The sequence below is a fragment of the Oncorhynchus nerka genome, linkage group LG20, assembly GCF_034236695.1.
Source record: "Oncorhynchus nerka isolate Pitt River linkage group LG20, Oner_Uvic_2.0, whole genome shotgun sequence".
NCBI classification, from domain to species: Eukaryota; Metazoa; Chordata; class Actinopteri; order Salmoniformes; family Salmonidae; genus Oncorhynchus; species Oncorhynchus nerka.
Genome location: NC_088415.1, coordinates 63503785 through 63525693, shown reverse-complemented (window position 1 = coordinate 63525693; position 21909 = coordinate 63503785). Strand labels below are relative to the sequence as shown.

The 21909-nt window shown below is 40.6% G+C and overlaps 2 protein-coding genes across 2 annotated transcripts; both read right to left on the bottom strand.

Moving 5' to 3' along the window:
• Positions 1-7021: 7021 nt before the first annotated feature.
• LOC115102944 (5-beta-cholestane-3-alpha,7-alpha-diol 12-alpha-hydroxylase-like) lies at positions 7022-12396 on the bottom strand. Its single transcript, XM_029623407.2, has one exon. It carries the CDS (start codon positions 12344-12346, stop codon positions 10817-10819), a length of 1530 nt encoding a protein of 509 aa, XP_029479267.1. The 5' UTR covers positions 12347-12396; the 3' UTR covers positions 7022-10816.
• Positions 12397-15171: 2775 nt separating this feature from the next.
• Positions 15172-17591, bottom strand: LOC115102943 (5-beta-cholestane-3-alpha,7-alpha-diol 12-alpha-hydroxylase-like). The gene has a single exon (XM_029623406.2). It carries the CDS (start codon positions 17444-17446, stop codon positions 15917-15919), a length of 1530 nt encoding a protein of 509 aa, XP_029479266.1. The 5' UTR covers positions 17447-17591; the 3' UTR covers positions 15172-15916.
• Positions 17592-21909: the final 4318 nt, after the last annotated feature.

Below are 21909 nucleotides of genomic sequence, written 5' to 3'. Positions count from 1 at the left end.
TCTTACACAACAATAGCTGACAGCAGAATCGTATATCTATGACTCTTGCTCCTGGCACCGTCTAAGTGATATTACATGACTAGTACATTAACGAGATCAAGGTGTTGATGTCAGCTCGTTAGGGCCTGTTTATGGTTTTATGTGGAGAATGTTTGATAGTTAGATAATGCTAAAGTATAAAAAGATGATGCTGATTTCATTAAAAAATACTTTGATACAGATAAGAGGCCAGAAAATACATGACAATACCATATTTATAAGAATTGATGTGGTGTATAACCTCGTTAAAATCCACTTACTAATGCATTGTTGCATGTTTTACTTTTTTTTTTTTTTGATTGGTCAAACAATGAAATATATTGTATTCACAGGTAAGGAGAGAATACACCACGTGCTATATGCAAATGTTATAATCGTATTCTTAACTGCAAGAGGTCATATTCATTGTTAATGGTACAGTATGTAATTTCCCCCATCACATCTGTTTTCGCCACTGGAGGTTTTAAAACACTAGGTGGCATCCATGTATCTGAATGGTCATGCATGCGTTGCTGTCTCAGGCTAGTAGTCCACTGCACCAATATGACAAAAGGCTATCTTGTATCATTACACAACCCTTAGCCTAGCCTGTAACAAATGCTACAGCAAATGTTTGGTCAGAATTAGGCAGTCCGATCATATCAAGCCTACTTAGCAAGATAATTAACAAGCTTTTATTCTGCTTGGACTGTAGCTACACCGTAGAGTTTCAAACGTGTTGTTAAGATTCATGGGACGCAATTCAAATCTGGTCACTAATTACACATCTACATCAGATATTTATGCAAATGCATATAGAAACACATTCGCTATGCTTAAATAATGTGTTGAATCTGATAGCTTAGTCTATAGTGCATTTTTCACACGGTCAGAGCCTTGACACTGGGCACATGACGTCACTTCAATGTCGATAATTGGGTAATTTCTGGTTGAAACATTGATCAATGAGATTACAACCTATATTCACCCAATCAAAAAGAGAGCCAAAAGTTTGTTGAATTTCCAATGCGTTATCACTATGCAGTGTCTGATTTTTGGTTTAGTTGTCACTGAAATGTCTATCACTGCTCTTTCATCCATTTAAAAGCATATCAAAGTTAAAATGGGAATACAATGTCATATATTTTGTTTATTTATACAACATACAGTATTAATGTGTTATCACTATGCTTCTCTCTAATAGCACAGCCAAATGACCTGGATTGCAGTGTGCAGTGTGCAAGTGATCAATGCCGTTCGTGATTCTGCACAGTTTATTACAGCAATTGTGAAGATCTCACAGACCTGTGAGGGCCTATGAATGCTATCTTGAACATGTACACTTCATATATAGAAATTATGACCATGGATGTGTTACTCCTTCTCCGTGGCCGACGTAAGTAAGCCATTTAAGCGTGTTAACCCTCGCAAGGCTGCCGGCCCAGACGGCATCCCTAGCCGCGTCCTCGGAGCATGCGCACACCAGCTGGCTGGAGTGTTTGTGGAGATATTCAATCTCTCCCTATCCCAGTCTGCAGTTCCCACGTGCTTCAAGATGTCCATCATTGTTCCTGTAGCCAAGAAAGCAAAGGTCACTGAACTAAATGACTAAACACCCTGTAGCACACACTTCTGTCTTCATGAAGTGTTTGAGAGGCTAGTTAAGGATCATATCACCTCCACCTTACCTGACACCCTAAACCCAATTCAATTTGCTTACCGCCCAAATAGATCCACAGACGATGCAATCGCCATCGCACTGCACACTGCCCTATCCCATCTGGACAAGAGGAATAGCTATGTAAGAATGCAGTTCACTGACTATAGCTCAGCATTCAACACCATAGTACCCTCCAAGCTCATCATTGAGCTTGGGCCGTGGGTCTGAACCCGCCCTGTGCAACTGGGTCCTGGACTTCCTGACCGGCCGCCCCCAGGTGGTAAAAGTAGGAAACAACACCTCCACTTCGCTGATCCTCAACACAGGGGCCCCACAAGGGGCAGCCACCTCCCACAGCCACCTCCTGTACTCCCTGTAATGAACACGAGGGGAGACAGAGAGCTGGTTTCAATTGCTGAGCGCAGCAGGTGTTTATTGCAAAGGACCACAGGAGGCAGCAGGTAGCTAGGTCCAGGGGCAGGCAGAAGGTCATACACAGGGGGTTCAAAAGGGCAACAGTACAGGCAGTGAAAAGGCTAGTAACGTAGTCTGGGAGATCAGGAAATAGGTAGAGAACAGGAAATCCGATAGGCTAAAGTACAGGCAGGGAGGGAATAGGCAAAATGCGTCATTAGTGAAGCAGGCAAAAACTATCATACACTGAAGGATTAAATCACGAGAAATAGAACTGAACTAAATAGTGTGTGAAAATGACATACAGGTGTGTGAACAGGTGATTAGAATTCAGGTGATTGGGATCTGGAGAGTGAGCTGCGTTCAGGGGATCTAGGTGTTTGAGGGTGTGAGTTGGAAGCAGACGTTACACTCCCTGTTCACCCATGACTGCTGGCCACGCACGCCTCATAATCATCAAGTTTACAGACTACATAGCAGTATTAAGCCTCAACACAAGCATTTCGCTACAGACACAATAACATCTGCTAAATATGTTTGTGACCAATACAATTTCATTTGATTTTGATTTGAATGTTACATTAGTGTGTAAGATGGCCTTAACTTTAGGCTATTTATTGTAAAGGTCATATTGTGTTTGGTTGACAATGCAACAAAATATCAACATTTAAAAGGAGCCTGCTTGGATAGTTCCATCTGAGCCACTGGCTTAACCCCATTCTTCAACTTTTATTTTTGGTTGAGATGCAGAGACGTGCATCTTCATTGAAAGTTGGTTACTATGGTGACAGAATCCTGTGGTTGAAGTTTCACCCGGAAAAAGCAATAATTTACGTTGATTACTTTTTTCAAATCCAATGTATTTTCGACGTAGATTCCACGTCAATACTTTGACAAAGGATGTTGATTTTTTTTATTCAACCAGTTTGTGCCCAGTGGGTTTGTTCCTGTATAGCAAAAGCCCAATTATTTTCCCATTTGTACACTGAGAATATAGAAGATATTGTTTATTTTACGCATAATCATTCTTAAAATAAGGGATCAGTATTTTCTGACTTGTTGGTTCAGACTCACAGGAAGCATCAGGTGGTTGGCCTGAGGTGAGCCTACACTGAGCATATTCAGTTGTAAAGTAGGACACTGCATGCAATACTATGAGCTAGGAAGGCCTAGTGACATGCAATCGCCAGTGTAGAAATGCCAGCAGAATAATAGATATGAATCTCAATAGGTTTATTGCCATTGAGTAACGATTACTTTCTCAACACACAGCACATGTCTAGAGGTTTGCCATACTGAGAATGTTGATTACATACAGACTACCAATGAAGTCATTGAACATGTGCATAATAATACTGAAATGCCCTAATACTGTATAGCAGCAATGTCTGGCTAGACATGTGTTTTCAGAGAAGATAACATTTTTTGGGAACTTTCAGTCTAATTTCAAATGTGCTTCAGTGTCAGGTCAATGACCCAGAGTGTCAGGTCAATGACCTTGTTGCTTTGCTAATATACAGCATGTACTTTTGAATTGTGCCAACAGGTAACTGGAGGATAACCTGAGGTACCATTTAACTGGCTGATGACCCAAGGCACTCTTTAATAATGTAAGTGACCTGGTCTGGTCTATGAGAACCCAGTTTTATTGGAAACATGTTTTTCCACGTTATTCACATGTTTTTTCATGTAGAGGGTGTCTGCCTTATCATCCTGGTGCCTTTTCTGGAATAACAGCCTGGAGAGTAAATCATATTGTATTTTTCATATATTTCAATATATATTCAATCATTTTTATATCACATAAAATATCTATAATGATAAAGGAAATATATGAAATATTCTGTAATAAAATAAATAAAACAAAGTAAAAAGTATTCTTATTTTGCACACTGCCAGCCAAGAAAGTTTGAATCTATAAATCTATATGATTATTATAATCTACATTGCCATACAAGTACTACATGCAATGATAGACTGAAGGGACAAAACAAAACTATTCTCCACAAGGAGATTGATTCTCCTCCCATACGCTTTAGTGGACTCATATCTAACTACGGTACATAGCATTACATTAAAAGAAATACATCACAAGAGCCCCCTGAGGTAAAACAAGAGCATCGCAAATGGATAATGGAAAAAAAGCACCTACCTCTCCATGGGGCCGGCTAGGTTTGACCAGACTAGTATTCTTCACAGTGGAGCATTCTGGGATGGCTTCCAGAGACGTTGCTTAGCTTCCCCGAGGCTCGGAAGCAGGATGACAGAGAGACAATGGCTCATTTTTCTTCAAAACTCCTCACCACCAAGTACAGGCAGGACACTCAGGACTCCTACCAATGGCTCCATTGTTCCCCGGCTTGGTCAGTCAGTCGCCTTCATGACTGGTGCTCTAGCTCTACTACTGTAGCTCTACTATTTGTTTATTTCATCCAGGATGACTTCTGTTCTGTCACAGCCATTCATTCACCCAGAAAGGTTTTACTGATGCTACTCTGAACCTCGAGTACAGAGCCTAGTGACTTAACAGCATGTGTATGTGTGTGTCTCACAGATGCAACTCAGACGGAAAGAATAACCTCTACAGTTCTCTAAATATGTACAGTAAAATAGACAACCTTTACGTATTAATGTGGAGAAACGTAAAAGGTGAATAGTCATCTGTCATATGCAAATGAGGTTCTATTTCAATTGTATTCAAATTAATACTGTGGTATTTTCACCTCTCTCTCCAAGGTATAGTTTCTACAGTTTCTAGAATGTATACATTTCATACATAAGATACATAAATGTTTGGCCATAAGACAATCCATTAAAATCAAATGTATGAAATGTATGCCCTATCCAAGAAAAAGTACCAACCAACAGAACCTTTTTCTCTTATGGTTTAGACAGGGCTGTCAGAAAGATTAGAAAATGTCAGTGTGGATTTATCCAGAACAAAGGTCATCAAAACTGGAATAAATGGCAGTCTTTCAAATGGCACAACATGCATCCAAGATTGTTATGCTGTTCATTATTATTGCTAGTGTAAATCAAATCCAAGCTGTTCACTGTTGTAAACATGTCTTCTACAGTACCTGGCCTAGTTGCCAGTGCTCAGTTGTAAGGTACCAATGGAAAATGGGAGTAAATATTCCACGTTGGAACAGATGATAATCTTTCCCCAGGCATCACAGCACAATCACACTGTATGTGCTGTTTTCAGTAACCATGGCCCATATTGTTGAACACAATGCAGGCAGCACTATGGAAGCTGAAGTGCTGTATATTCCCCTGTCATCTTGGGCTGCCCAGCATTAAGAAGAAGCCTAATGCAAGGTGACTGCTCAGTCTAACCCTATTACTGGCCAGTTGTGGGCTAATTTTGTATTTATTTCCCCCAAATTATGTATCACAGGAAATCCCACATAAGAAAAAATTACAATTAATTCATTAAATTAATACAAACAGACCATAATGATAAATCACAAATAATTCTCAATATACAATTGAGAATGTAACCTCTTCATTGGGTATAGCCAAATAGTGTGTGCAAGTAATTTTAAGACTTTTAATTGCATAGTAGCTATTTATGAGGTAATATTCACCAAATACAAATACAAATTTGAGCCTTGAATGATAGGCTATAATGTTGGACTAAAGCAAGGATATACCATGCCACCTTCTCAACCAAAAATATTCATATTCTACAAATCATTTTTGATGTATCAGACTGTGAGACAGAGACCCATGTACTTTTGGTTGCCGTTCACAAGTTCTCTATGTATGATGTGAACTTGAAAGTTCAGATTTAATCACATAGCTTTGCCACTGAGCAGATGTCATTTCAACATCTTGTTTTGATTTACATTTGGTGGAGTTGTCAACTAAGGTGAATTCAACGTGAAATCAACAAAACATTTCACCATGTCATTGGATTTAGGTAAAAAGTTGTGAAAAAAAAGAACAAATGCCCTTCTGTTCTTGACTTTTTGCAAATCCAATCAGTTTTACACGTTGATTCACAGCCTGGACCCAAAGACTAGAGGTAACATAGTTGGTGTGAAATCCAAGACACTCAAATTAGTATGATATGTTACGTTTGGTACGGTTAAATAAGACAGATTGTTACTTAAGGCAAACACGTAAGTCGGGTGGTTGGTTGGGTTGGCGTAGAATGTGAACATCTAGCAACCCAAAGGTTGCGAGTTTGAATCTCATCACAGACAACTTTAGTATTTGAGCTAATTAGCTACTTTTCAACTACTTTTTAGCTACTTTGCAACTACTTAGCATGTTAGCTAACCCTTCCCCTAACCCGAGACTTAAACCTAACTCCTAAACGTAACCCTAACCTTAACCCCTAGTCTAGATAACGTTAGCCAGCTAGCTAACGTTAGCCACCTAGCTAGAATTCATAACATGTCATACGTTTTCAAAATTCTTAACATATAATATGGATTGTACTTCGTAACATCATATGGAATGGGTGTTGAACATCCAGAAATTAATATATACTATATGAAACGTAACCTATCATACTAAATGGAGTGTTTCAGTTTTACATACAGGTGTTGTAGAGACAAATCTCCAATTTGCCTTTGCTCTTAAAAAGCCACTGAACACGCCAATTGGCACGTGTGAATTCATCTCCCAAGTGTCTGGTGGAAAGCAGAATGAACCATATTTTCTCGGGGACTTTGCCGTGTTAAGCTCCATTCTGTTAATTTATTATCGTGTATAACTCATCAGTACTTAATGATTACAAGATTTCAGTATTCCTGGTGTGTTCCCTGACCGATTCCATGTTTGGTTTATGATGTTTGTCCCCCATGAGAAACTGTAGACGCGCGTGGAAGCCTATTTCACTTCCTCAAAATCCCCTGAATGAATCTAAGATAACTCAAGAAATCTGTATTTATGTCAAATATACACTGGGAGTCAGGATGCAGTAGGTGAGTTTAATAAAGACACGATGTTGATGAGCAAAAATTAGCAGCGTACAGAAAGAGAGAGAGAACAATATTACCTAATGACTGATGTCAACTGAGGGATAAATAAAGCGGGAGGAATCACAGTGTAAATGATGACCAAGTGTGCTTAATGATTGGGAGCATGTGTGCATAATAATTGTTGCCAGGGCTGATGGTTAGTAGAACCGCGACTTCGAGCGCCTGCGGGAGGGAGCATGAGTCGGCGTGACAATTTATTTTTACATTTTTGCCGAGGATGTTTTAGTTGAGCAATTTTACATCTAACTGAGGTGTTTGGTGCAGTATTTCTCAAGTTTAAAAAAAATGCACAACGTGTTATCTTATGTAAACAAAGTCGTAGCTGCTTGGCAGGTCTGTCTCAGTGTATATGCTATTGGATAGAGAGCAATCACCGCAGCTGTTCACCGTATGTTAGTAGACAAATCAAAACCCAACGGTCATTTACCCGTTGTGACGCACAGGATGTTCCAAATTCCATTTTTAGAAGAGACTGACTTTATGACCAAAAGTATCCTATTTACACTATGTAGTCAATTTTGACACTAGAACAACTGCTTCTGACTAATATGGATGCCACATAGACATTGTTCAAAATGATTCGTTTCTTTTTAAAGGCAGTCTCTTTAAGGGCACAAATGGGTACAAGTCTCACTGAATAGGCCTAGTAGTTTTTTATGTGGTTCAAGGTGGATTAAACTGATTGCCCCCACATGATATAATTCTAGCTACTTTTTCTGAGTAGTCCATGTAGTGTGGATTTGGGAAAACTTTAGTAACATCAGACTGATCTGCCTTTTGTGTCCACACTGTGGCCTAGGACATACGTTTCCTTCAGAAAGTATTCATACCCCATGACTTATTCCACATTTTGTTGTGTAACAGCCTGAATTAAATATATTAAGTATGTATTTTTCTCCCCCCATCTACACACTATGCCACATTATCACAAAGTGAAACTATGATTTTTAGAAATGTTTGCTAATTTATTGAAAATGAAATACTGAAATATCTCGTTTATATAAGTATTCACACCCCTGAGTCAATACTTTGTATATGCACCTTTGGCAGCGATTAGAGCTGTGAGTCTTTCTTGGTAAGTCTCCAAGAGCTTTCTACACCTGGATTGAGCAACATTTTCCCATTATTCTTTTCAAAATTCTTCAAGGTCTGTCAAATTGGTTATTGATCATTGCTAGACAACCATTTTCAGGTCCTGCCATGTATTTTCAATTAGATTTATGTCAAAACTGTAACTCATCCACTCAGGAACATTCACTTTCTTCTTGGTAAGCAACTCAAGTGTAGATTTGGCCTTGTGGTTTAGGTTATTGTCCTGCTGAAAGGTGAATTCATCTCCCAGTGTCTGGTGGAAAGCAAAATTAACCATATTTTCCTCTGGGAAAATTGCCTGTGCTTAGCTCCATTCTGTTTATTTATTATCCTGTATAACTCCCCAGTCCTTAACGATTACAAGCATTACAAGCATAGCCATAACATAACATGATGCAACCACCACTATGCTTGAAAATATGGTGAGTGGTACTCAGGGATGTGTTGAATTGGATTTGCCCCAAACATAACACTTTGTATTCAGGACAAAAAGTGAATTGCTTTGCCACATTTTTTGTAGTATTACTTTAGAGCCTTGTTGAAAACAGGATGCATGTTTTGGAATATTTGTATTCTGTACAGGCTTCCTTCTTTTCACAATGTCAATTAGTTTAGTATGGTGGAGTAACTACAATGTTGTTGATCCATGTTCAGTTTTCCCCTATCACAGCCATTAAAGTCTAACGGTTTTAAAGTCACCATTGGCCTCATGGTGAAATCCTTGAGCGGTTTCCTTCCTCTCCGGCAACTTGGTTAGGAAGGACGCCTGTATCTTTGTAGTGACTGGGTGTATTTATACACTATAGAAAGTGTAATGAATAACTTTCCAAGTGAGCCAGACTAAAAATATAATAAAAGCAACAATACAGCACACAGCAGTAGCTTTAAATAAATGTCATCTCATCTCCTACTTGGAGTTGGTTTTGAACACCTGTGCCTTTCTTTTTTGGGGGGGGTAAGATTTTATCAAATGTTTTGAAACAATACAAACATCAACTATATCACACCTGCCCAGACCAACATGTTCACACCCTCAGCATCACTCTCCGGCAACATGGCCTCCAACTGCACTATTTTGCTTCTTGTCGTCGCCATACTCTGCCATTATGCTGTTGAATTTGTCAAATTTGTCTCTTGTATAATTAATTCTATACATTAGTTAACACTGGATTAAGTGTACATTTTCATTTACTGTAATTTCGTTAGCTATGTTCCAACATTCCCTCCATCTGGTGCCAACATCAGTTCCTTTTAAGTCTTGGTTCCAATAGTTTATAAGAGATTGTCAGTTGGATAGGCTCTCTGCACTGTTTTATATAGCTTACCTATCATATGAATATCCTTGTCTGACTCAAATAGGATTCCCTCAAGATTGCTCTGATGTAAAAACAAAAAGATCCCAAATTGAAATTTCGTGATATAAAACTTTTAAATGTTCATGTACCAAAATTGCTTTCTAATGCTGTCATGGAAATAAATGTATTTCCTATAACCAAGTCATTTACGGTTTCTATGCGTTTTAGTTTTTCCATGTGGACCAATTTATTGTTGAATTCTGAAAAGCTATCCAAGGATTGTTTATTTAGGGAGTGATATTGTTTATTGTAGAATATGCTACATTTTCTCCCATGTTGTTTATTTTTCTTAACTATGAAGAGGTTAATGTTCTTAGCTTTGTCCTTTGAAAATAGATACATGAAAAGATTCTGGGGATGAGCAGGCACATCTTCCTCTTAAGCGCATTTAACTATATAAGGCAAGTAAAAGCCTCAGCGAGTTGATACAATTCCAAGTCTGGAAGGTTGAAACCACCCTCAAGGAAGACTTTTGTTTATATTCTATGAGACTTATTTACCCATATAAAGTCTGTTGTGACCGAGTATACTTTCTGGGTAATTGGTATTACCTAGAATACATACTAAAACTTTGGGAGCCATGCCATTCTGAAGAGGTCTATCTAGAACCTAAAAGGGTACTTTGGCTGTCCCCATAGGATAAACATTTGAAGAACCCTGTTTGGTTCCAGGTAAAACCCTTTTGGGTTCAATGTAGAACCATTACCACAGATGGTTCTAAATTGACCCCAAAGGGTTCTACCTGGAACCAAAAAGAGTTCTCCTATGGGGACTGCCGAAGAACCCTTTGGAAACCCTTTTTTCTAAGAGTGTACTTGTTAGATGTACTGTATGATAAGACTGTTCCATTTAATAAGGTCTGCTTTCATATTGTTGAGTAATGGGATAAAGTTAACTTTATATATTTTGTTGTAGTTCACTTACAGATAACATATGTGCATTTCTAATACTTTCTGTAACCCTTTCCTATTACTCACCGGCTTTACAGGACAGATTCTTTTCTATCTATGTCAGCTTTCAATTATGCAATATCTACTTTCCAGTTGACTCAAAGCATAAACAAAAATATTCCTTCCAGTCATTTTCAAAGAGAGAACAGCTAAATTATTTTTCATCTAAATTAACACAGCAATTATATCCAGTTATTGTAATACTGTAACACATTTTACTGTACTATGTACTCTAGATAAATTAATGTTTAGGCACATCGTTTATAATAATCATCATCAGATTAACAGTTGTCAAAATGTTGTCAAAGGCTGGTTTGTGTCAGTCAACCATTTTTAAAACCTGAGTCTGTATCTAAACTGGATGTCTCTGGTTGGATGCATGGACCCAAAGCCCCAGCGCTTGGTGTCAATATCAGGTATCTTTTCATCTGGGTTCTTGAGCTCAAAGTCAAAGTATGTGAGCATGAGGAAGACAAACTGCTTCAGCTCATTGGTGGCGAAGAAGCGTCCTGGGCACATAGTGATCCCAGCACCCCACGGCATGTTGTAGTATTTAATTTTTTTCCCACCTTTGTAAAAGTCTGTCTTTTTACCCCCATCTGCTGTCAGGAAGCGATCATACTTGTAGGTGAGTGGGTCCGGGTGGACCTCCGGGTCCATCTGGACGGCAGTGTAAGGAAACAGGGCTACTCTGTCTCCTTCTCTGATGCGGTACTCGCTTCCATCTGCCATCTTAAGGGACATGTCCTGGAGCACGGCCCTGGTGAGGACGGGGGCGGAGGTGAGGCGGAGTGTCTCCTCCACGGCGCTGTCCAGGATGGGTGTCTTTTGCAGCATGTCCTGGGTCAGGTTGATGAAAGGGCCTTCGTGCTTCACCTCCTGGCCCGTCTCCTTAAGCACCTCCTCCACTTCCCCCTGCACGGCCTTCATGGCGTCTGGGTGCTTCATGAGGTAGAAGAGCAGCCAGAAGGCAGCAGGGCCTGTGTTGCCCTGTGAGGCCCAAAGGAGAAGAAACATGTACCTGTCCTGCATGAAGTCTTCCATGCCGTGCTCCTCCCTCTCCTGCTGCTGATCGTGCACCCAGACACTGATGTTCTCCTTGGTCTTCACCTTCTGCACTGACAGCATGTTCCAGAACAGCCTCTTCAGCCTCTCCGCCTCTCTCTTCTCCCCTGGAGGCAGGACCCCATAGGCCAGATTGGGGAAGAGCTGGTCATACTTACGGAACTCAAGGAAGAGCTCCTGGGACTCCACTCTGTCGACCTCTCTGGCTTTCTCCATGCTCTCTGTGGATTTTGGTGTCTCATTACCGAATAGAGCCAGGTAACCTGCCCTGAAGACAATGTTGTAGCTGTAGTTGAACAGACCGTCCTCATTCCAGGGCATATGGTTATTATCCCCCGTCCCTACACTATGCAGCATCAGATTCTGTAGGTTGCTCATCATAGCCTGTGTCATGACAACTAAACCGTCCCCCATCAGGTGCTTGTTGCTGGACATCTGAGGAAACCTGTGGTCTGAGTGGTAACCAAACACTTTCTGCACCAGATGTTGTGCAAACTTGCTGAAGTCCAGTTTGGTGCGGGCCTCCTTCACAATCGTCCCGAAGGACCGAGGGTCCATAAGGAATGTGAAGTAGAATCCTCCCAGCTGTACGGTGAAAATATCCCCATGCTTCCCCTTCATCCTCTCCAGGAACTTTGCTGTGTCCCTGCGGAACTCAAGGACGTGGCCCAGCCAGGGGATGGGGCCCCGGTCCAGGGGGGGTTCCCCAGGTCGACGCTGCCTGACAGCCCCCAGGAGGTAGAAGCCCCCCAGGAGAGAGGCTAGCAGAGCCAGAAGGATCAGCAGCAGAAAGCCCATCGTCCTTTCTTCTTCGTTCTCACACAGACAATCTGAGCCCCGGCTAGAATTTGTTTTTTTTTTATGGCGTGATGAAACTATGACACCCCTGCCAGCAGTTAATGACTAACTCGATTGCACAATAACCAGAAACCACCCACAAACGGTACAGAATAGTCTTTGGTGTTTCCAATTTAAACAAAGGTTAAGACGTATAAAGGTCAGAAAAATTCAAATAATGAATTGCATATTATAGGAAGTGCAACGTATTTTGTAATTTACCGTCTGTATGTTTCATAATCTGGAGAAAACAGCCCAGAACAGAGTGCGATAGAGAGGAATCGTTGATGGACTATACTCCCAAAGTAGAAACAGTAGCAAAGTAGAAAAGTAACTTCACAGTACATTCCGATCTCTATTTTGGGTGTGATGAATGTAAAAGTATAGTATGTTCTTTTTTTCTCTCAACAATGCCACAGAGTGGATTAGACATAGCCACCAAATGATGTAATTCTAGCTACTCCCCCCCCCCCCCCCCCCGAGCAGTCCATGTAGTGTGTATTTGAAAGCACCTTTAGTAACCTCAGACTGATTTAAACATTTCCCCTTTGTGTCCACAAGATGGCCTACGACATTTGTAGGAGTACACATCACCCTTTTATGTGCACAGTAGCATTGCATACCACAAAGCTTCCTTCTATTTGGCTTACTAGTTTAGCTTTTGGAGAGCTTCTGAATCTTGTGCATGCTTCAACCCCAAATAACCACAGACAGTCTCTACCAAAGCATTGAATTGTCATTGAATTGACGTCTGTGCCCAGTTGAGATACACTAACTATATTGACAATAATACCTACTTCAGACAGAATATGGGGTATAGTATGTGATTTTTGTATGACGACCACATCTCTGTACCCCAAACATCTGTAAGGCTCCTTAATCAAGAAGTGAATTTCTAGCACAGATTTAACCACAAAGTCCAGAGAGGTTTACCAATGCCTAACAAACAAGGGCAATGATTGGTAGACTTGTAAAAAATAAAAAGTGAGTACGGTGAAGTTATTAATTAGGCTTTGGATGGTGTATACAAAGATACAGGCGTCATTCCTAACTCAGTTGCCTAGTTACAGTTTTGACATACAGTGGGGAGAACAAGTATTTGATACACTGACGATTTTGTAGGTTTTCCTACTTACAACGCATGTAAATGCAAATTAATTACTTAAAAATCATACAATGTGATTTTCTGGATTTTTGTTTTAGATTCCGTCTCTCACAGTTGAAGTGTACCTATGATAAAAATTACAGACCTCTACATGCTTTGTAAGACGGAAAACCTGCAAAATCGGCTGTGTATCAAATACTTGTTCTCCCCACTGTATATCTGCTGGAAAATCTATGGCAAGACTTGAACATGTCTGTCTAGCAATGATCAACAACCAACTTGACAGATCTTGAAGCATTTTCTAAATGTATTAATAACATTAAATAAATAATAATCTTCCGAAATGATTTTGGCAAAACAACCAAATAACTATGGCTTTACAATTATGTTTTATTTAGTCAAATATTACATCAGTTTGGATTTCTTGCAGTCTATAAATTATTTTTTTGTAATTATGTTCTCATTAGTTAAATTTTTTTTTTTTTTTTTACTTTTCCATTTTGACATTACAGAGTATGTTGTGTAGATTGTTGACAAAAAAAAGACAATTATAACCATTTTAACCCCACTTTGTAATTCAACAAAAAGTGGAAAAAGTCAAAGGTTGTCAATACTTTCTAAAGATACTTTACATGGGTCATTCCACAAAAGAGTGCCTTTTGCGTAGAAATTGTGCACCAAAATTGAATTTTAAAAGCCTGTTATATTACATAAAGTGACCTTTAATATAGACCACATTGAGAATTCAATAAATCTATTTTTTAATATGAATAAAGACTTGCTAAAGTGCCAAATTTCCACGTTCCTCCGTGCACCCTCTGTTACTTCTAGGAAGATTTTGATCCACTTAACCCGCAAAACGTTTTTTTTATGTAACCATCATTTTAAATCCCCAGTTATTTTGTTGTATTGACAAAGTCATTTCAGAATATGTGATTAGTGAATAATTTCTTTCGCTCATTTTAAGTTCAACCCTGTTACATGAACTGAACTCTGTCTAACATTGTGAAACTATTTCTTTTAAATATTTTTTTTGTCAAATAGTAGTGTAAAAGCTGCTGAGTTGGTTTCTACTCTTTTTGACAATTTTCTGGTGTTTTGTGGTGGAAACTAAGTGGGTCTAGTTTAACATGTCAACCCTGTTATCTATCGATCAACCTAACATAGCAGGCGTAAAAGGCGCCTGAGCGGCATTTCTTTCTTTCTGGTCCTGACGAGAAAAAAATACTGTCGGGGGAGGTTCTCTTCTGCACTGTTGAACCTATCCAGTAAATGTGGAGGAGTTAAGATGGAGTGTCACCTTGTTAATGTTCAAAAGCAGAAGTTGCATCACAGGCTCCTTTTCTATTTCCCCTGAAAACCAGATGCATGAGGGTGCCCAAAGACAAGCAAAAACATATATTAAAGGCCCAGTGCAGTTAAAAACATGATTTCCCTGTGTTTTATATATATTTCCACACTATGAGGTTGGAATAAGACCCGATACCTGTATTTTGGTTACAGGGTCTAAAAATGCAAGCTTCATGTCTAGGACTCGAGGTGGGATTTAATATACCATGTTTTCTTACCCCCTACCCCTTTCAGATATACAAAAGCGCAGATTTAAAAAAAGTTGGGATGGTAAAAAAAAGTGGGATTTCTGTCTGTATGAAAGGGGTATAACACTTATACCACAACCAAGGATTTATAAGGATATTTTATTACATTTGAAAGGAGGAAAAACATAAAGATTAAATGCTTGACATTACAATGTTACAAAAACAGCAATGATTATTATAGTACACATTTTTGGCACAATCATAGACAGTCCTTGAGGGTCAGAATATGAGTGAACCAGACTATGAAGATAATAAAAGCAAGAATACAGTACACACAGTAGCTTTAACTACATGTAAATTCATCTCCTACATGGAATTGGTTTTGAACATCTGTGCGTTTCTTTTTTTGTTGTTGTAAGATTTTATGATAATTTTTTACAATTATCAAAATTTATCTGTGAATTCAGAAAAGCTACCAAGGATTGCGTTTTTAGGGAGTGATATTGTTTCTTGTAGAATACGTCTCCTACACGTCTTCTACATGTTTCTAATACTATCTGCAAACCATTTCCTCGTGACTCATCACTCAAAAATATTATATAGTACCTGATTTCAATTTTAAAATGTAATATTTCCAGCTGACTCTAAGCATAAACATTCCAGATATTTTCAAAGACAGTAAAAGTAGATGATTTGTCCTCTCTGAATAAACAAAACAATTATAAGCAGTTATTTTAATACTGTATCACTTGTTGTGGTACTAGGTACTCCAGACACATTTATGTTTAGGCACAAGATAGTTCATAGTAAACCAAATCAGATTAACAGCTCATGAGATGGAAGTTTACACTCAGTGTTGACAAGGGCTGGTTTGTCAGTCACTCATTTTTAAAACCTGAGTCTGTATCTAAACTGGATGTCTCTGTTTGGCTGCATGGACCCAAAGCCCCAGCGCTTGGTGTCAATATCAGGTATCGTTTCATCTGGGTTCTTGAGCTCAAAGTCAAAGTATGTGAGCATGAGGAAGACAAACTGCTTCAGCTCATTGGTGGCGAAGAAGCGTCCTGGGCACATAGTGATCCCAGCACCCCACGGCATGTTGTAGTATTTAATTTTATCCCCACCTTTGTAAAAGTCCGTCTTTTTACCCCCCTCTGCTGTCAGGAAGCGATCATACTTGTAGGTGAGTGGGTCCGGGTGGACCTCTGGGTCTATCTGGACGGCAGTGTAAGCAAACAGGGCTACTCTGTCTCCTTCTCTGATGCGGTACTCGTTTCCATCTGCCATCTTAAGGGACATGTCCTGGAGTACGGCCCTGGTGAGGACAGGGGCTATGGTGAGGCGGAGTGTCTCCTCCACGGCGCTGTCCAGGATGGGCGTCTTTTGCAGCATGTCCCGGGTTAGATCGATAAAGGGGTCTTCATGCTTCACCTCCTGGCCTGTCTCCTTCAGCACCTCCTCCACCTCCTTCTTCACAGCCCCCATTGCATCTGGGTGCTTCATGAGGTAGAGAAGGAGCCAGAAGGCAGCAGGGCCTGTGTTGCCCTGTGAGGCCCAAAGGAGAAGAAACATGTACCTGTCCTGCATGAAGTCTTCCATGCCGTGCTCCTCCCTCTCCTGCTGCTGATCGCGCACCCAGACACTGATGTTCTCCTTGGTCTTCACCTTCTGCACTGACAGCATGTTCCAGAACAGCCTCTTCAGCCTCTCCGCCTCTCTCTTCTCCCCTGGAGGCAGGACCCCATAGGCCAGATTGGGGAAGAGCTGGTCATACTTACGGAACTCAAGGAAGAGCTCCTGGGACTCCACTCTGTCGACCTCTCTGGCTTTCTCCATGCTCTCTGTGGATTTTGGTGTCTCATTACCGAATAGAGCCAGGTAACCTGCCCTGAAGACAATGTTGTAGCTGTAGTTGAACAGACCGTCCTCATTCCAGGGCATATGGTTATTATCCCCCGTCCCTACACTATGCAGCATCAGATTCTGTAGGTTGCTCATCATAGCCTGTGTCATGACAACTAAACCGTCCCCCATCAGGTGCTTGTTGCTGGACATCTGAGGAAACCTGTGGTCTGAGTGGTAACCAAACACTTTCTGCACCAGATGTTGTGCAAACTTGCTGAAGTCCAGTTTGGTGCGGGCCTCCTTCACAATCGTCCCGAAGGACCGAGGGTCCATAAGGAATGTGAAGTAGAATCCTCCCAGCTGTACGGTGAAAATATCCCCATGCTTCCTCTTCATCCTCTCCAGGAACTTTGCTGTGTCCCTGCGGAACTCAAGGACGTGGCCCAGCCAGGGGATGGGGCCCCGGTCCAGGGGTGGTTCCCCTGGTCGACACCACCTGAAGGCCCCCAGGAGGTAGAGTCCCCCTAAGACAGAGGCTAACAGAGCCAGAAGGATCGGCAGCAGAAAGCCCATCGTCCTTTCCTCTTCGTTCTTTCAAAGCACATCTGTGCCCCAGCTTTAAGTGCATTTTGTGTTTTCGATACCCATGACTCATGCTCCTCCCCCTCCTTTCACAGTGAGAGTGCCATTAGTATTCTAAGCACTAGGACACAGCAATGTTCTCGCAATGAAATTAAACGTGTCTAGTATATTAATATTAAGGAAAAGCATTGTTTATACATAGCTCTGCCTCAAGTATATGCATTTAGATGGCTCAGGGCTAGGACCATGCAGGTTTCAGCTGGTTTCAGTCAGGAGACTACAGAGAGATTTTGTGATAGGAAAACTTAATAGATCACATGTGTAGAGAGAACCTCTCTCAGATTTGTAATAGTGTTGCATTTTGGGCCTTTATGCTGTTTCATACCATAAAGAGCGGTGGAGCCAGCCCCAAAACAAGATCATTGTGAATAGAGGTAAGATTGAAGAAGACATGCACATACATGTACATACCCAAGATATACCCAAGTCTTCCTGAATCCCTAACAAGACATGCGTGCAAAAACAAAACAATAACCCCAAAATGGTCATGCCATCTATTTGCAACTATTTAAAGCCTTTGATGAAATATGCTGATTTTATGGATAGAGGCATACAACTATAATGGCCATGCTCCTTTAAACCATCCATCATTCATATAGACTTTTGTTGTTTCTATGTTTCTTCGGTGTGACTATAAGTGACTTTTCGTAGCAGGTTAGGAGAGAATTTTAGCTCTAACTCTTTTCCTAACCTTAACTTAATTCTCCTAACCAGCTACATGAATTATTCTAACCTGCTATATAAGTTTTCCTAACCTGCTACATTAATTCTTCTAACCTGCTGCGTAAGATCTCCTAACCTGCTACGTTAATTCTTCTAACCTGCTGCGTAAGTTCTCCTAACCTGCTACAAAAAAAGTCACTTCTGGTCTTAGTTGTATACTACCTAGTCAGAACCATGTTTCTCGACCTACAACTGTCGTACCATTCAAACCTTGTTGTGTAGGCTACAGTTCTCCACATCTGTTGTTGTTTTACTCTCCCTTTGTATTCTCTTTCGACCTCGTTCCCACACAACGTTCAAAAGAAAACCACACCGACATTCTGAGCATGTGTAACTTGAGTCACTGACAAAACACAACAGCCTCTCCGGGAACTAACCCCCCCCCCACCCCTCCTCCTAAAATCAACAGGAATTCAGCAAAGAAAGAAATGTCTGCTTTCACCTTTTGTCTCAGGGATTATGGAACAGTACGAGCTTGGTTGTGAATCCTTTGGCCGTTCCCATCTGATTATTGAAAACTGTCATAATTCTTCAGCAAGTGTTTCAGTGTTTGGTCTGTGCCTTTTTCTCTAAGCTGGGAAATGTTAATTATGCATTTTCAAGTCACACCATTCACATTTTATTTTGAACAGCCATTCCCTGACAAATAACTCACTCTGATCTGCAAAACCACCATTGGGATCAATCTCTCTCTTGACTATGTCTTCAGCAACACATTTGTTTTCTTCAGCTTGATAACCTTGAAATGCTCATTGTAGACAGTTATAGACACTGCAGAACCTGTGTCAAGCTCAATTTTGAGGATTGTGCCTTTGTTTTCTGGTGCCGCCCATATTATGCTACTGCTGGGAGAAGTCACTGGTCTTGTCCGAATACCCATACCTGCATTTTAAATAGTAGGCCATTTGAGTATGCAAAAACATTATGTTTAATAATATGCAACATTTCAAAATTAAATGCCCAGATGCCCAGATGTCATACTAATTTTGGCACACGTTTCCACAATGCATTGGAACATGTGGACTTCGAGTGACAGATCGTAGATCTCTTGAAGTAGCTAAACAACAAAACTAAGGCTCCTTAATTGGGAAGATGCCAGAAGTTTCTGCAGTGTTGTTCAAACGTAGGCTAAGTAGTTTTTGTTCTTCTTAAAATTAGCACCGGTATTGCGTTGTAGGCCACATTTTTGAAAACAGAAGTATTCTAAATGTATTTTAATCTAAAATTAGATTTCTGTTTTCTCACTGAAAAGTGTTTCTTGTTCTGTAGACCTTCGTAAGAGCTTTTACTACACCATCGTATGATTTCTGAATGTGTCGGCGCCAGGAACTCGGGATGTGGCTGCGTTTTTGATGTCATGTTAAACAGGCTTTTTGAGTTGAACACATGGATTGTTTTAGTACTGTAGGCTAGGCTACAAATGTCATTATTTAATTTATAGATCAAGAAATAGCAGTCATTTTGATCTTGTTCCCAATGTTCAGTGCTTTAGTTTATTACGCTGATATACACATATTTCAATGTATACACAGCAAAAAATGAGGACGCAAGTGTGGGTATTTGGACATGACCAGTGACTTCTCCCAGCTGTAGCATAATAGGGGCGGCACCAGAAAACAAAGGCACACCCCTCAAAATGGAGCTTGACACAGGATCTGCAGTGTCTATAAATAAAGATCAAGTTACAAAATATGGTACGGTATAGGTTGAATGTGATGGGCTGTCTATAGGTAGGCTATCACATTCAACCTATACCGTAGAACATATTTATTATTTAAACTTTATTTATTAACTAGGCAAGTCAGTTAGGAACCAATTCTTATTTACAATGACGGCCTACCGGGGAACAGTGGGTTAACTGCCTTGTTCAGGGGCAGAACGGGAGATTTTTTTACCTTGTCAACTCGGGATTCGATCCAGCAACCATTCGGTTACTGGCCCAACGCTCTATACACTAGGCTTTTATCCTATTTAAAAAGTACTAAAGACAGAAATATAATTTGGTTCCATTTAAACATATTTATTAGTAAAACCAGTGTTGTAACATACAGTTGAAGTCGGAAGTTTACATACACTTAGGTTGGAGTCATTAACACTTGTTTTTCAACCACTCCGCAAATTTCTTCTTAACTAACTATAGTTTTGGCAAGTCGGTTAGGACATCTACTTTGTGCATGTTACCCTTCCAATGAGCTTATCATATAAACTACAAGGTGAAAAGTACGGTTTACTTCACTGTAAACGGTAACAGCCGTTTACAGTCTTTCTTTAGTTTTTCATTCTTACTCTCACCAATTCACTTAAACTATATTTCTGTATTTCCCATGGGCTTCACCAGAGTACCCCCTAGTGGCTGGATTACAACTGTATTAAGCCCCTTACAACACTCCCCTGCAAAAACGAAATGTTGTCCCAAACATTTCACTGGCCTCAAAACAAACAGAGGATGTAAGTACTGGTCATGAGAACAACGGAGAAAATTGGCCTAACAGCCATATAACTATCTAGACATGTCCAGTCTGCCTTTATGGGCAAAGATGCAACCCCCACTAAACATTATCACACTGTGATTAGTAAAGGTAAACAATAAAATATATACACATCAGAACATCTCTAGTTGGTATCCTGATAAGAGCTTGGCAGCCCTAAAGTGTTATAGGTTAGAATGTCTCTGGGCCTCCTCTGCCGGGCTGAACGGCGGGGCAAGGTCATGGGTGACCCCAATGAATCAGTGTCCACTTCATCATGAGATGATTGAGTCACTGAGCTGTTTTCATATTTATCCCTGTCCTCTCCGGGCTCTCTCTGAGGACTGGCTGGCACTCCTTCACAGTGAAGTTTCTATCCGTCTGACCCCGTTCCTCACTATTATCTGATACTAGCTGTGTGCTACTCTGTCTGCTCTCTTCATCCCTACGTGGCCTATTGATGAATACCGGATAAGAATCCTCATCTGAGCTCTTAGACTCAGCGCTCTCCCCATTTTGCTGCTTTTGCTGGGGTGCTTCCCTTCTCCACAGACCTCTACTGGGTGTTTCAACAGGTTCCTCAAATGGTAGGGAATTACATGACACGAACATATTTCGATGCAGAACCCGGGCCCTGCCTGTACCCCTCGGGTTTGACCTCATAGACAGGGATGTCATCACCTTTCCTGGTTATCACCACATGTATTTGGTTCTCCCAGTGTGATCTTAGCTTTCCCGGCCCCCCACGTTCTGACATGTTCCTCACCAGTACACGATCCCCTGAGACCAGAACCGAACTCATTTTCTTCCGATCGTAGTAGGCTTTTCCCTTTGCTGTTGATTTTTCCATGTTGCTACTGGCGATGTTATAAGCTTCCACCATCTGTTGCTGCCACTTCTTAGCATAATCCTGGTATGATTTCTCCTGTCCCTTTATCTGTAACCCAAAGACAAGGTCAACAGGTTGCAGTGGAGCCCTTCCAAATAGCAGGAAATACGGTGAGAACCCAGTAGCATCACTGTTGGTACAATTATATGCATGAATGACCTTGTTCAGATAATCACCCCAGTTGGCCTTTTTTCTCTTCATCTAGTGTGCGCAACATTGACAACAGTGTACGGTTAAATCTCTCCACTGGATTCCCCTGTGGATGATATGGATTCGATCCAGCAACCATTTGGTTACTGGCCAAACGCTCTATA

Coding starts and splice junctions, on each gene's coding strand:
- LOC115102944 (XM_029623407.2), bottom strand. CDS start 12,346: ATGGGCTTTCTGCTGCTGATCCTTCTGGCTCTGCTAGCCTCTCTCCTG.
- LOC115102943 (XM_029623406.2), bottom strand. CDS start 17,446: ATGGGCTTTCTGCTGCCGATCCTTCTGGCTCTGTTAGCCTCTGTCTTA.